Raw genomic sequence first — 13954 nt, 5'->3', positions numbered from 1 at the left:
CCCAGCCTTTTTTTTCCTTCAGCACTTAAAAAAAATTCAGTTATTTGCAAGCAGAGGAAGACAGAGAAAAAGAATGAATATTCATGCCTTTGAAGAGTATTGACTGATCACTTACTTTATAAAATGTTCTTGAATATATTTCTGATATTCATGATTACCTAAAAGTTGAGGCTCTGTGAAGTTTTTTGTTGTTTGTTTTTAAGACAGTTTAGCTTAGGCTAACCTCAGACACCCTATATAGGTGAGGATGACCTTGAGCTCCTGATTCTCCTGCTTCCACCTCCCAAATGCTCCACCACACCCAGTAAAAGCTGAACAATTTTATCAAGAATATCACAGAAATGATGCATTTTTCTGAGTTCTTTGATTGCACCTCAATTTATAATTGTCTTAAATACTTCCTCTACATCCACTAAGAACGTTAGTCTGGTACTTTTTGCTTCCTATGTCAAACATAATTTAAGGAAAAGAAGGGAAAGCATTTACCAACATTTTTACTCTTTTTGATTTCTTATTTCCCGATATAATTTCAAGATTACTGTTTTTATCATTTCCCGTCCGTTTTAATAATTTGGCTTTTGGCCAGGTGTAGTGGCACACACCTTTAATCCCAGCACTCATGAGGCAGAGGTAGAAAGATTTCTTTGAGTTCAAGGTCACCCAGAGATGAAAGTGAATTCCAGGTCAGCCTGAGCTAGAGTGAGACCCTACCTCAAAAAAAAAAAAAAAAATTAGCTTTTGTTTAAGGTTATACTGGCACAAATCATTTTTAAATTCCTTTCTTTTGAGAATGTTTTGTGTTGTTACTGAATTTAAGATTCTGGGTTCCTCCACTACTTGAAAAATGTGCTACTCGTGCCCCCATTTGGCTTCTTTACTCGGGGGTCCCAAGTTGTTTCTCATTGTTTCGAGAGTTTTCTTCAGTTTTGGCTTTCAGAAGCTTGACTGTTACATGTGGACTTCTTTGTGTCTCTCCTGCTGTGCACCTTGGATGAGTGGGTTCATATCTCTTACTAAAATTTGGTAAATTTTCAGCTATTATTAATTAGGATTCATTTTCAGTCTTACCTATTCTCTCTTTTCTTTTGGAATTCTGATGATGCAAATATAACTTTATCACTTGTTATAGCCCCTGATCCTTGAGATGTTCTGACCATTGTTCCATTTTCCTCTGTCTTTCAGATTGTGAATTTGTATTTTGCTATCTTAGGTTTCATGGATTCTTCTGTTCTTCCCATGTTGCTGATAAATTTGTCTATTGAATTATCTTCTGTTTCTTTAGGGAGACTATTTTCCTGCATTTGTTTCAAGTAGGCAGTTACTTACTGAAATGTATTTTTTGAAAAAGTCTATCTATTTCATCTTGGTATTGGCATCAGATGCTTGTTTTTTCTCATTCAAGTTGAGATTACCCTGGTTCTGGTAGAAGTAATGTTCTGTTGAATCCTGGGTATTTGGGGTATTATGTTCGTAAGACTCATGTTTTAGTGTGCCTCCTCTGACACTGCACATCTGCGGGGGCAGCTGGCTGTAGCAGCATAGAACATCATGGAGGAACATTCGGCAGAGATCTGTTCACCTCACAGCAGCAGAGAAACTTTGAGAGAGGAGGAGGGGCTGGTGTCTCCACCTCCTCCAAGGCATGCCCCTGTGACCTCATTTCTTTCCACTAGGCTGTACCTCCAGAGGGCCTTATTTTCTTCCGCTTAGGTCTTGTTTCCCACCTTAGGCGCAGCCAGCACCCTGATAGTGGAGCGGGATGGATTATATCTAGGTATTGATGGTGAAAGTCTTGACTACCCATGATGCCTCTTCCTGTCAGGGAGAGTAGGAGACTCATTGTCACCAAATAGAAGTAAAAGCCCAGTGACCTAGTAGGAGTAAAGTGGTCTTCTCTCTCACTATGTTGGCAGGGAGTTGGGCCTCAGTACCATCTGGAGGGAGTGAATTTCTGAGCTGTGCAAGTGGCTTTTGCAGCTGTAGTCAGAATGCCTGAAGTAGGGCATACTGCCTAAAAGTTTTCTGTCTTTCTGGGCCATTTTTCTTCTGGCCTTTTAGAGAAGGCCCACTTTCTTGAAGTCTTATTTTCCTTCCATTATTTCCATTGGTATTTCCAGTTGTCTAGCACTTGGTCCAGAGTGTGTAATGCAAAAAGAAATCCCAGAATTCACCACTGTGTTATTCCTTGAGTCCTGAGGTTTCCTGGTTGGTCTTCCTCCTTCCCACCTTTTTCTATGACTTCATGTTTTATTATTGGCCAGAAGTTTTTCTTGTGCTTAGCAAAAAACATAAAAGTAGTAAATCTGTTCCATCCTGTTTGGAAGCAGAAGTTTTAAGTGATTTTTTTTTTGAAAAATCATGAGTGTATATAAATTATAAGCTCCTGTCTCTCAATACAATAAAATTCTAGCAGTTGGCCCTACTGAGTGAAGTTTGTATCTGTTAAACTTCAAAGGTGTACGAATTGCCTTTATAACTATTATTTAACTTTGGCCTTGAAATTTTTTATTAAAATGTTTACTGTTTTACAAAGCCCTGAAGATTCTAGTGTGGCTTATTTTACATATATAACTTTACATATGCAAATATGTCGCTCTGTCTGAACTTGATCACTCACTGTAAAATAAGGAAGCTCCTTTCCTAGCTGACAACACATCTTTTGTTGCCATTGTCAGCTAATTTTATCTGTGGCTTGTTCAAGAAATAAATCTTGCCAGGTGTGGTGACACAAGCCTTTAGTCCCAGCACTTGGGTGGCAGTGGTAGGAGGATTGCCATGAGTTCAAGGCCACCCTGAGACTACATAGTGAATTACAAGTCGGCCTGGACTATAGTGAAACCCTACCTCGAAAAAACAACAACAACAAAAAAAGAAATAAATTTTTATACCAGATTTTGAATACCAAATAGAAATGTGTAATTTTGAAAGCTCATCCAAGCATAGAATTTATAAAAAAGGAAGATAATTGTGAATTGAGTCTCTGTTTAACAATTTCACTCATTCATTCATTCATTCATCCCTATCCCTTTAGAGGCATTAATGTGACAAGCATATTGCATGCTGAGTGAAACAGACTTCTCATCAACTAAAATACTGGTACGTGACTGAGCATGGTAAATGTTTATGGTTTTGTTAGAAAGAAGTGGGAATGGGATTAGTTTCTTAGTTATGAAGGCGATTGAGGAAGAAAACTTTAGAGGAAGACATTGATAAGCATTATCCTAAATAATATTGTTCTTAAAATTTTTTAAATTCTTAAAATTTTTGTCATATATTTTATTCTACTGTGGTAAGAGAAGGTAGGTGGTAATAGTTGGGGGTGGGAAGACACAAAGCCCCTCTAGGTACTGGATGGGTTTGGAATTCCCCAAGCCAGTGTTTTAGGGCTCTTGTCTTATGATTTGCAAAGAATTGAAAAACAAGAAGAGTAAATTATGAAAGATTTATTTTAAGAAAGAGTAGAAATAAAGCAGGAAAGATTCCAAGGTGAGAAGAAACCCCCCTTCTCATAGCTGAGAAGAGTCCTGAGAAGGAAAATCCAGGAAAACCCCACATGGAGAATTGGATTAGGTCATTTTTACAAATTAGGCATTCAGTTGGAATGAACCTCATTGTCAGGTTCAAATGTACATGAACAACTTTGGTTGGTTGGACCAGAAGGAGAGCACAGACTTAGAAAGGGCTTGTCAAAGAGTAAAATAGACAACAGAAAATTAAGTAGGAAGAATTAGGAAGCTGCTCCTTATCACCTGCCATTTTGAATAACACTGAAGTGTAAGGTGCAGGGGGCCCTCAACCTAGGGCTCTGACCCTAGCTGACTACCTACAAAAACTAGGTTGTCTTGCTGCTAGCCTCTATCAGTAGTCATGAGAAAAATACCATTTTTAAAGATAATGTATATTTTATTAAATACAAGCCATGTGCCATCCACAGGGGTTTTTTAAAATTTATTTTTTTTTATTGACAACTTCCATCATTGTAAACAATATTCCATGGTAATTCCCTCTTCCCCCCATTTTCCCCTTTGAAACTCCACTCTCCATCATTTTCCTTCCCCCTGTCAATCAGTCTCTCTTTTATTTTGATGTCATGATTTTTTCTTCCTATTTTGATGGTCTTGTGTAGGTAGTGTCAGGCACTGTGATGTCATGAATGTCCAGGCCATGTTGTGTCTGGAGGAGCACATTGTAAGAGGTCCTACCCTTCCTTTGGCTCTTATATTCTTTCCACCACCTCTTCTGCAATGGACCCTGAGCCTTGGAAGTTGTGATAGAGATATTTCAGTGCTGAGCACCCTCTGTCACTTCTTCTCAGCACCATAGTGCCTTCTGAGTCATCCCAAGATTACTCCCATATGAAAAGAGAAGGTTCTCTAACCAGAAGTGAGAATAGGGCTGGAGGGGTGGCTTAGTAGTTCAAGCATTTGCCTGCAAAGCCAAAGGACCCAGGTTCAATTCCCCAGGACCCACGTTAGCCAGATGCACAAGGGGGAGCATATGTCTGGAGTTTGTTTGCAGTGGCTGGAGCCCCTGGCATGCCAATTATTTCTCTCTCTCCGCCAAATAAATAAATAAAAATAAAATATTTTTTAAAAGTGAGAGTAGCATATATGGTTATAAGCATTAAGAGAAGTGCTTTACTGGGCAGTTTGATGAGCATACTATATACATTTGGCCAGACAGCAGCAGACGTTACACCCCTAGGGCTCATGACTACCCCTGTTGTAGGTTTTCAGTATCAGGGATATATTTCCTCCCCTGGAGCAGAACTCTAGTCCAATTAGAGGGCAGTTGGTTTCCACCATAACAGATGTGCCACTATTGCACCTGTTGGCTATTTGGCCTGTCTAGCCAAATTTAAGGCTTGCAGTGTCCACTTTGAGTATCTTCACTGGTGATTTCTCTCTCTCCCATTGAACTGCATGCAATGTGGCTTTTTCCAGTTTCTGTCAGCTGGTCTACATGGAGGAGATTTTCCGCTCAGCTACAGGTCAAGTATGTGGAGTCTTCAGCAATAGGGTCTTGCCATCTATTCCTCGTGGGAAACCAATGGCCTCGGCAATGGCCTGTAATGTTCTGGGGGCATCATGGACCTCCCTGACCAACAACTCACTGGAAAGTATCCCATCCCTGGCAGTGAACTTTTCTAGCCACAATCTATGGCTCCTGAGTGTTCCATTGTCCAAAAAAGTAGGTTTCCATATGACTTAATTTATATCCTCTCAGGTTTCAATCAGCCCTCCCTCCATTTTTACTCAGTCTCTTCCCCTGACCTCACTTAGGCTATCCATAGTTTTAAATGCTTCTCATGAATTAATTTTAGGCACTTACAAGTTAAATCATTACTTACACATATTTGTGTATTATATCCATAGAACTAACATAATGTAGATTTGTAACTATGACTAGTTGATTTACATAAATAAGGTAATTTACATATCATTAAATAAAAGGTCTACAGAAGTAGATGAGAGGGCCAGAGAGATAGCTTAAAAATTAAAACACTTGCCTGCAAAGCCAAAGGATCCAGGTTCAATTCCCTAAGACCCACGTAATCCAGATGCACATGGTGGTGCATACATCTGGAATGCGTTTGCAGTGGCTAGAGGCCTGGTGCACCCATATTCTCTCTCTCTCTCTCTCTGTTTCTCTCTCCCTTTCTCTAAATAAATAAACAAACAAAATATACTTTTTTTTTTTTTTTTTTTTTTTGGTTTTTCGAGGTAGGATCTCACTGTAGCTCAGGCTGACCTGGAATTTACTATGTAGGGTGTCCTTGAACTCATGGTGATCCTCCTAACTCTGCCTCCCTAGTGCTGGGGTTAAAGGCATGTGCCACCACTCCTGGCAAAATACACGTTTTTAAAAAGTAGATGAGAAACAGTTAAAACCAAGTTCATCTACTTACTTAGGTAAATATGCACGAAAAAATGTTATTTCATGCCTTCTTCCTAAGAACATGATTAATAAGTTAATAAACATTTAGGTCTTTTTAATATATGTATATAATATATAATATATATATAATTATATATATAATATATAACATATATAATTATATATATAATTATATATATATGTATATAATATATTATATAGGGCTGGAGAGATGGCTTAGCGGTTAAGCGCTTGCCTGTGAAGCCTAAGGACCCCGGTTCGAGGCTCGGTTCCCCAGGTCCCACGTTAGCCAGATGCACAAGGGGCGCACGCGTCTGGAGTTCGTTTGCAGAGGCTGGAAGCCCTGGCGCACCCATTCTCTCTCTCTCCCTCTATCTGCCTTTCTCTCTGTGTCTGTCACTCTCAAATAAATAAATAAATAAAAATTAAAAAAAAATTATATATATATATATATATATATATATATATATATATATAATTTATTTATTTGAGAGTCAGAGAGAGAGACAGATAGAGATAGAGAGAGTGAATGAGCATGCTAGGGCCACCAGCCACTGTGAACGAATCCAGATGCATGTGCCACCTTGTACATCTGGCTTACATGAGTACTAGGGAACCAAACTTGGGATTCTTAGGCTTCACAGGGAAGCACCTTAACTAGTAAGCCATCTCTCCAGCCCCAACATTTAGGTCTTCTGTACAGTTGGAAATAAACCTTTATATGTTGCTGCCAGATAAAAAGTGAATTGAGCATACTTGTAAATTGTAAGAATCAAGTACCTTTTGGGTAGCCTAAGCTAAGCTGTTGCTTCTCATTTCCCTGCTGTCTCCTCTTCTGCATAGGCTGCCATGAGGAGCCAAGAGGCGACACTGCCTGCTGCCTCAGGGTTAGTGAACCTGAGTGTGCTAACTAGACCTGGCTTTGTTGACACAGTGCTTGTGTTAGATACACTAATGTGCAGCCCTTTATCTTTCCTCAATGATCTAATGGCCAGCTTGCTTTAAACCTGTCTTTCACACCCTCCTCATTTTGTCCCACAGCAGGCAAGCCTAAAAACCCTCTCCCAAGCAGTTAACCCATCCCATTCTGAGATTTGTAAAATATTTAGTAGTCCTTCAACATCCATGAACTTTAGTAGGAAACTGTTAATTCAGTGCTTTCTCTCTCTCTCCCTCTCTCTTTTGTGGGGGGAGGAGGGTCAGGAAAGAAAGAAAGCATAATTTTAATTTGGACAAACCCTCATATTTTCATAATTCACATACTTTCATGTAAATTATACTGAGACTTTATGTATAGCATTTTGTTTCTTAAATTATACAAATAGTTGAAATGGTTTATTTATGTTTCTCTAGAAAAAAAAGAAATCTTTAGGTTGGTAAGATAAACTTCTGAATGCAAAAGTGTAGGGGCTGGAAAGATGGCTAAGTGGACAAAGCAGCCGTTGCTCAAACTGGAGTTCCCAGTTCGATCCCCACACCTTGTGTAAAAAACCAAAAGCCGCTGCAAGCTTTTGTGATCCCAGTGCACTGCCCCTCACGTGGAGGCTGATGCTGACAGCGAGATAGGAGATGTAAACTAGGAGAATGCCCCAGGCACTCATGGTGAGCACAGGAAAGAATAACAGCAAGAGCCAGGCGTGGTGGCGCACACCTTTAATCCCAGCACTCGGGAGGCAGAGGTAGGAGGATCGCTGTGAGTTCAAGGCCACCCTGAGACTACAGAGTTAATTCCAGGTCAGCCTGGACCAGAATGAGACCATACCTCAAAAAAACAAAACAACAACAACAAAAAGAATAACAGCAAGTAAGAATCTGGAGTGAGCAAAGCCTGCCTCAAGTGAGGTGGAAAGGCAGAGGATGGACCCCAAAATTGTCCTCTGACCTCTACATGTGCATCATGGCATGTGTGTGGCTGCAGTCACACACACGTGTGAACATGCACACACACACAAATAATAAATTGTAAGTCAATGTTAAGATAATTAATATAAGTTTACACATTTATATTGGAATTTATGATTCACCTTTTTTGTGGAATGATTTTTAACAAATTCAAGAGAAAGAAACAAAATATCAAGTCCTAGTTGGTGATGTGATAAATCCAGGACAACATCAGGTGCTACATATTAAGTATCAAAAGTAGCAAGATAAACCAGGCTCCGTGGTGTGCACCTTTAATTCCAGCATTTGGGAGGCAAAGAATGGAAGATTGCTGTAATTCAGAGGCCAGCTTGGAACAACAGAGTTCCATATCACCCTGGACTAGAGTGAGACTATATTTTGAAAAACACAAAAAAAAGCCAACAAAGCAAAACAAAAGTAGCAAGACAACATGACTTATAACCAATAAATCTTCTTTTAACTTACTTGCATGTGTGGGGTTGGAGGTGGGCACTACAAACGCAGGTCCCTCTTTCTGCATCTGGCTTACATGGGCAGCTTGGGAATTGAATCCAGGCTGGAGGTTTTACAAGCAAGCACCTTTAACTGTTGAGCCATCTTCCCAGCCCTTACAAAGTAAATCTTAAAGGAAGATAGGAAGATGACTTTTGTTGTCATATAAAGCTATTTTTTTTTTTTTTTTTTTGGTTTTTTGAGGTAGGGTCTCACTCTGGTCCAGGCTGACCTGGAATTAACTCTGTCATCTCAGGGTGGCCTTGAACTCATGGCGATCCTCCTACCTCTGCCTCCCGAGTGCTGGGGTTAAAGGCGTGCGCCACCACGCCTGGCTAAAGCTATTTTTTAAAAAAAATTTCTTTTTGAGAGTGATAGACAGAGAGAGAAAGACAGAGAGAGAATGGGAGCGCCAGGTCCTCCAGCCACTGCAAATGAACTCCAGACTCGTGCGCCCCCTTGTGCATCTGGCTAACATGGGTCCTAGGGAATTGAGCCTCGAACCAGGGTCCTTAGGCTTCACAGGCAAGCACTTAACCAGTAAGCCATCTCTCTAGCCCTTATAAAGCTATTTATACTAATTTTTCTTTCATCATAATTGAGGTCCTGAGACACTGTGCATGGAAATTTTAGGTGCTCCGTGGCATCAAGATTATATCTAGTTATTTCTAAAGACTTGTTTATTACAGAATGTATCAGAATTTTATTGGCCTGCTATATGTGGGGAGGAGTATGCATGTGTGTATGTGCAGATACACAATCCATGTGCATACATATGGGGGTGAGAGGAGAATGTTGGATATATTCTTGTATTGTGCACGTGTTTCTTTGAGATGGAGTCTCTCTGAACCTGGAGCTGAGGCTTTTAGTCATATTGGCTGACCAGTGAGCCCCAGTGACTCTCCAGGCTCCGCTTTCCACAGACCTGGGGTTACAAGTGCATGGCTATGCCTAGCTTTTTATGAGGGTACTGGAGAGTCACACTCAGGTTGTCTCAGCCCCCATGTTTATGTGGCAAGCATGTTTACCTGCTGGGCCATCTGGCCAGCCTTAGCATAATTATTTTGATAGTGCTTTGAGAACCCATGTTCCTGCTAATTCTTTGAATTGTAATAGGCATTGTAGATTTAGAAAACAAATTTTATAATGTCACTTACTTTTTTCAAGTCACACTTTTATGAACATATCTTTTTATCTTCAATAAGAAAATATATGTGAATCATTGATCAATATATAGAACACAATTCTTTCTTAAGGCCGTTGATCAACACATTATTGTTTTGGTTAATTTGATATTAGGTCCATAAGCAATAGCTTTATTAAGGTATGTTTACCTGGTTTGTTTAGCAGTCTTATTGCAATGGGAAATATATAAAATGATTTTACATTTCTTTTTTTATAAAATCGTTTTGTTTATCATTTTTATTTATTTATTTGAGAGCGACAGACAGAGAGAGAAAGAGTCAGAGAGAGAGAGAGAGGGAGGGAGGGAGAATGGGCATGCCAGGGCCTCCAGCCTCTGCAAAGGAACTCTAGACGCGTGTGCCCCCTTGTGCATCAGGCTAACGTGGGTCCTGGGGAATGGAGCCTTGAACCAGGGTCCTTAGACCTCACAGGCAAGTGCTTAGCTGCTAAGCCATTTCTCCAGCCCGATTTTACATTTCCTGAGTCACTGCTTTCCCCTAGGTCTGTCACATTGCCTGCTTTCATTCATTTATGCTAATTTGTAGAGTCCCAAAGTTTTCAGGTTGTCTTTAGTTTTAGTCCAAGAACTGGTGGTTGTTCCTCAGTGCTAGAACACTTGACTGGCATATTTGAGGCCCTGGGTTCTGTCCTCAGCAAGGCTCAATCAATCAGTCTACCTCAGTTCAGCTGTAAGTTCATGCCTCAATGTGAGCCATTCATTCTGGCTCAAGGGACTGAGAGGAAAGTATATGCCCATTGGTCTCTTTCTTTCCTCCTCTCACTCCAGCATCTTTGAGTGTATGGTTACTGGGGGGATGCTTGATCTTGTTCTGAGACAGCTTCCCTCATGGTGAAATGTTCATGTGTACCCTTTGGACAGCAGATTGGCAAATAGGTGAAGAATAGCACGAGACACAAACCCAAAATCTCTTTTTTAATGGTTTCAGGAAGCGGTCACAAAATTCCCTTATTTACATTCTACTAGATCATTTGGCAGTCATGGCTACAAGGAGCTTGGGGATTAGACTTCTTTCTTAGTATGGACTAGCCCAGCTAAGCATCACTATGGAAAGACATTGGCAGGCAGCTCACTGTGACATCTGGGTGCTAACTTGAGCTTTTGCATTCATCTTCCACAATAGTTACATATGCACACTAACATGAACCATCCACAGGATGAATAGTAGTTTATTAGGTACTTCCAAGGTTCACAGAGAATGGTAGACAGGAGAAAATTTAATCTTTGGAAATGATAGCTAAGGTACTGCTGGAACAAAACTTGAAGTTTATCTTTCAGACTGGAATTGATATCTCTTTAGATAGATAGATTAGGTCAATACTGTCATGGCTTTCATACAGTTTATAAATTGGAGTCCAATGGGTGATTATGTTTTATTAAATTTAAGAACATCATGTTTTACAATAACTGTATCAGACTGCACTATAAGTGCACTATAAGTGTAAGCTGTTGCTATCTCAGTGTCACTCTTTATTGACTTTTGCATAAACTGTCAGGTGATAAGTTTCATTTTTCCCTGTCATACCCAGCTGACACACAGTAAACACTTCCACATTCTTGAGCTCATAGACACTGACTGCGTCTTTTCATCTACTCAGTAGGTATCATACCATGAACTAGAACTGTCCACAAATCTTTTCCTCAAGGTTGGGAACAAATATCTTCATAATAAAATCTTTATTGCCCTTTGGAAGCAGCATTTTCTATTGACTTAGTTTGAACTCTAAGTTATTTTTACAGATCATCAGGAGGAAATTCTGTAGCTACAGGGAAATAGTGGCTATTTCTCACAGCTCCGCTGGACTAGAAGTTGAATTCTTAAATTATTAGGCTAGGATTCATATTGTTGTAATTTCCACTCAGAGCATACAAAACATGACAACATAATGTAGCCCATATTCTGCAATAAAAATATATAGAGACATTGTACAATAATTAAAATAAACCTCAGATGAGAAAGTATTTTAATTTTAATATTTTTAATTTTTCCCTCATTCAAAAATCACACAAAAGTCTTTGCTTTAAATCACTCACATTTAACAAACGGAGCAAATTATAAGTGAGAAAATCACTTCTCCCTCTAATTAGTAGGACCCTCATTCCATCCCATATCTATGTTTTCATTCATTTTCATTAATGTCTGAGAACTATTGGTTTTTACTTGCTAGCTTAACCTTTATTTTATTTTTTGAATTTTTTATTGACAACCTCCATACATCTAGACAATATGCCATGAATATAATCCCCTCCCATCACCCTCTTTTCCTGCCACTAAATCCATTCCTTCTAGCTGGTCTCTCTTCTATTTTGATGTCATCATTTTTTCCCTCCTCTTATGCAAACCTTGTATAGGTAGCATCAGCCACTGTGAGGTCATGAATACCATGGCCCCTTTGTGTATGGAACATAGTATTGCAAAGCCCTCCTCCTCTTCCTTTGGCTCCCACATTCTTTCTTCCACCTGTTCTACAATGATCCCCGGGCCTTGGAGGGTATGATAGAAATGTTTCATTTAGTGCTAAATGCTTCACTCTCATTTCTTCTCAGCATCTTGATGAGTTTTGAGTCTCCACAGTGGTCATGGCCATCTGAAAAGAGAAGGGCAGGTTGGTGGGCGCAATATATCAGTTTAGCCAAACAGTAGCATTTCCCCTAGGGCTTAGGACCCCCTACCCCATCTATTTTTCATTAGGTTCTCAGTAGCAGTCATGAACTACCTCCCATGGAATGGGCTTCAAATATAATCAAAGAGCAGTTGACTTCCCTCATAACAGACATGCCACCATTGCAGCAGTCTACATTCGCCCCAGCTGGCCAGCCGTAAGGCTCAAAGGGTCCACTGCTCATTGATGACTTCTCTGCCCCAGCAGGCTGCACAGCTTTAGCATCATCACAGCCAGTCAACAGGAAGGAGGCTTTCAGCTCATCTGTGCTTGATTTCTCAGGGTCCAGAAGCCCATATAAAAAGACCCTAACAGAACTTTTTTTGAGTGGGTAAATGGGTGGATGGGAATCTCCTAGTGAGAAGATGGAGTTGCATTCTCCCACACCCCGATGCACCCTGTTCTGATATGGAGTGTCATACATGTGGTTTTAATAATGATTAGCTACATTTAACTAAAGGAAAAATAATATTCTGATAACTTTATTTTGATCTGCACTTTGTAAATCATGTCTACTTAATTCAATCTGACTATAATGTCAGAATTTTAAATAAAACATGATATAGTGACATACATATTCAACAGTGATTTTTGTTGGGGCTATATTATAGAAGTACAAGAATGTCTCTACCAATTAGGAATCACATAAATACAGAGACAAACATGAAAAAAATAAATATTCAGGTTGGCAAAATTTTAATAGAATCAAATGAACCCTGACTAGTGTACGTGCTTGAGTCCTTTATACAATGTATTTTGTGAAAGGCTGGACCTTAAAAACAAATGTAGCATTTTGCCCTTTTTCTAAAAGTTACTTATAATGAAAAGCATTTCTTATCAAACCCCAGAAAGATTTACTTCCCATCGATATTCAAGTGTTCTAGTAAAGTTTTAAATATTTGAAATGGGCCCTGCATAAATTATTGAAACCTACACCCTTTGACAAAGGACCTGTTGTATCTGGTTCGCACTTTAAAGTGGTGTTCAGCAGATTGCGTGTGTTCTGTTATAGGTTCACTACTGTGATAGACAAAATGGCAAAGAATGTGTGACCTGTCTCATCTTAGCCCCTGTGCAGATGACTTTCCATGCTATTGGAAGCTCCTTTGAAGCCAGCCGTAACCAGGTATCATATGCCAATGTCCTTTTGCTGCGTTTGGGCCCTGCTCAGAAATTGGAGGCCATCACAGCCGAAGCTCGTGCGCTCACATGCAGCTTTGCTTTGCTCATCCTTCAACTTCTACACAGTCTTACTTCTGAGAGCATCAGAACGGCTTGTGTGGGGGAGCAGTAATCTTAGTACATTGATATTAGTTTAGACTTCATGTTTGCAATTCATTGTTAATTTAATATAGAGCTTTCTTATAATTGCCCTGCACTCTATCTCAAACAATTACGCACAAGCACCATGGTCAACACAGCAGTGTAGGTAACTCTGGGGTGTCACCTGTTGTACTCATTGGGTTCTGTTGAAGAGTCTGTATGATGTAGACAGTAACTGTGTGAGCTTCCAGAATCATCATGTTGGTCGAACCTACTCACCAGCAGTCTTCTTGAAGTGAGGTCAGGGTCATATGCTTGAGCATTTAGGACATATTCAATATATGTTGGTGGAATGCATTTAAATTGGATTTCTAAGAAAAGGAGAGTGGTTTAGATTTCATAGAGTCTGAGGTGAAATCTATGAGAGAAATGGAATGTCTGACCAACAGGTTTTCTTTGCTGGTACCCCATAAGGACTTTTTTAATGAAAGAATCCCCATGTTCCATATTTTGCCCTCAAAGTAGTCATGTG

At 39.7% G+C, this 13954-nt stretch overlaps 1 protein-coding gene across 11 annotated transcripts in view; it reads left to right on the top strand.

Moving 5' to 3' along the window:
- Positions 1–13954, top strand: part of Stau2 (staufen double-stranded RNA binding protein 2) — a 326027-nt gene that overhangs the window by 215764 nt on the left and 96309 nt on the right. For 9 of the 11 annotated variants that reach the window (XM_045143113.1, XM_045143112.1, XM_045143108.1 and 6 more), the window contains one exon: positions 13172–13285. The exons of the other annotated variants lie outside the window; for them this stretch is intronic. In XM_045143113.1, the coding sequence (XP_044999048.1) occupies positions 13172–13285 (114 nt within the window). The remainder of the gene's footprint in view (positions 1–13171; positions 13286–13954) is intronic. 11 annotated transcript variants of the gene reach the window in all.

This window comes from Jaculus jaculus, chromosome 2, assembly GCF_020740685.1.
Source record: "Jaculus jaculus isolate mJacJac1 chromosome 2, mJacJac1.mat.Y.cur, whole genome shotgun sequence".
Taxonomy (NCBI): Eukaryota; Metazoa; Chordata; class Mammalia; order Rodentia; family Dipodidae; genus Jaculus; species Jaculus jaculus.
Note: the sequence above shows the minus strand (reverse complement) of the source record. Positions and strands in the feature narration are given on the sequence as shown.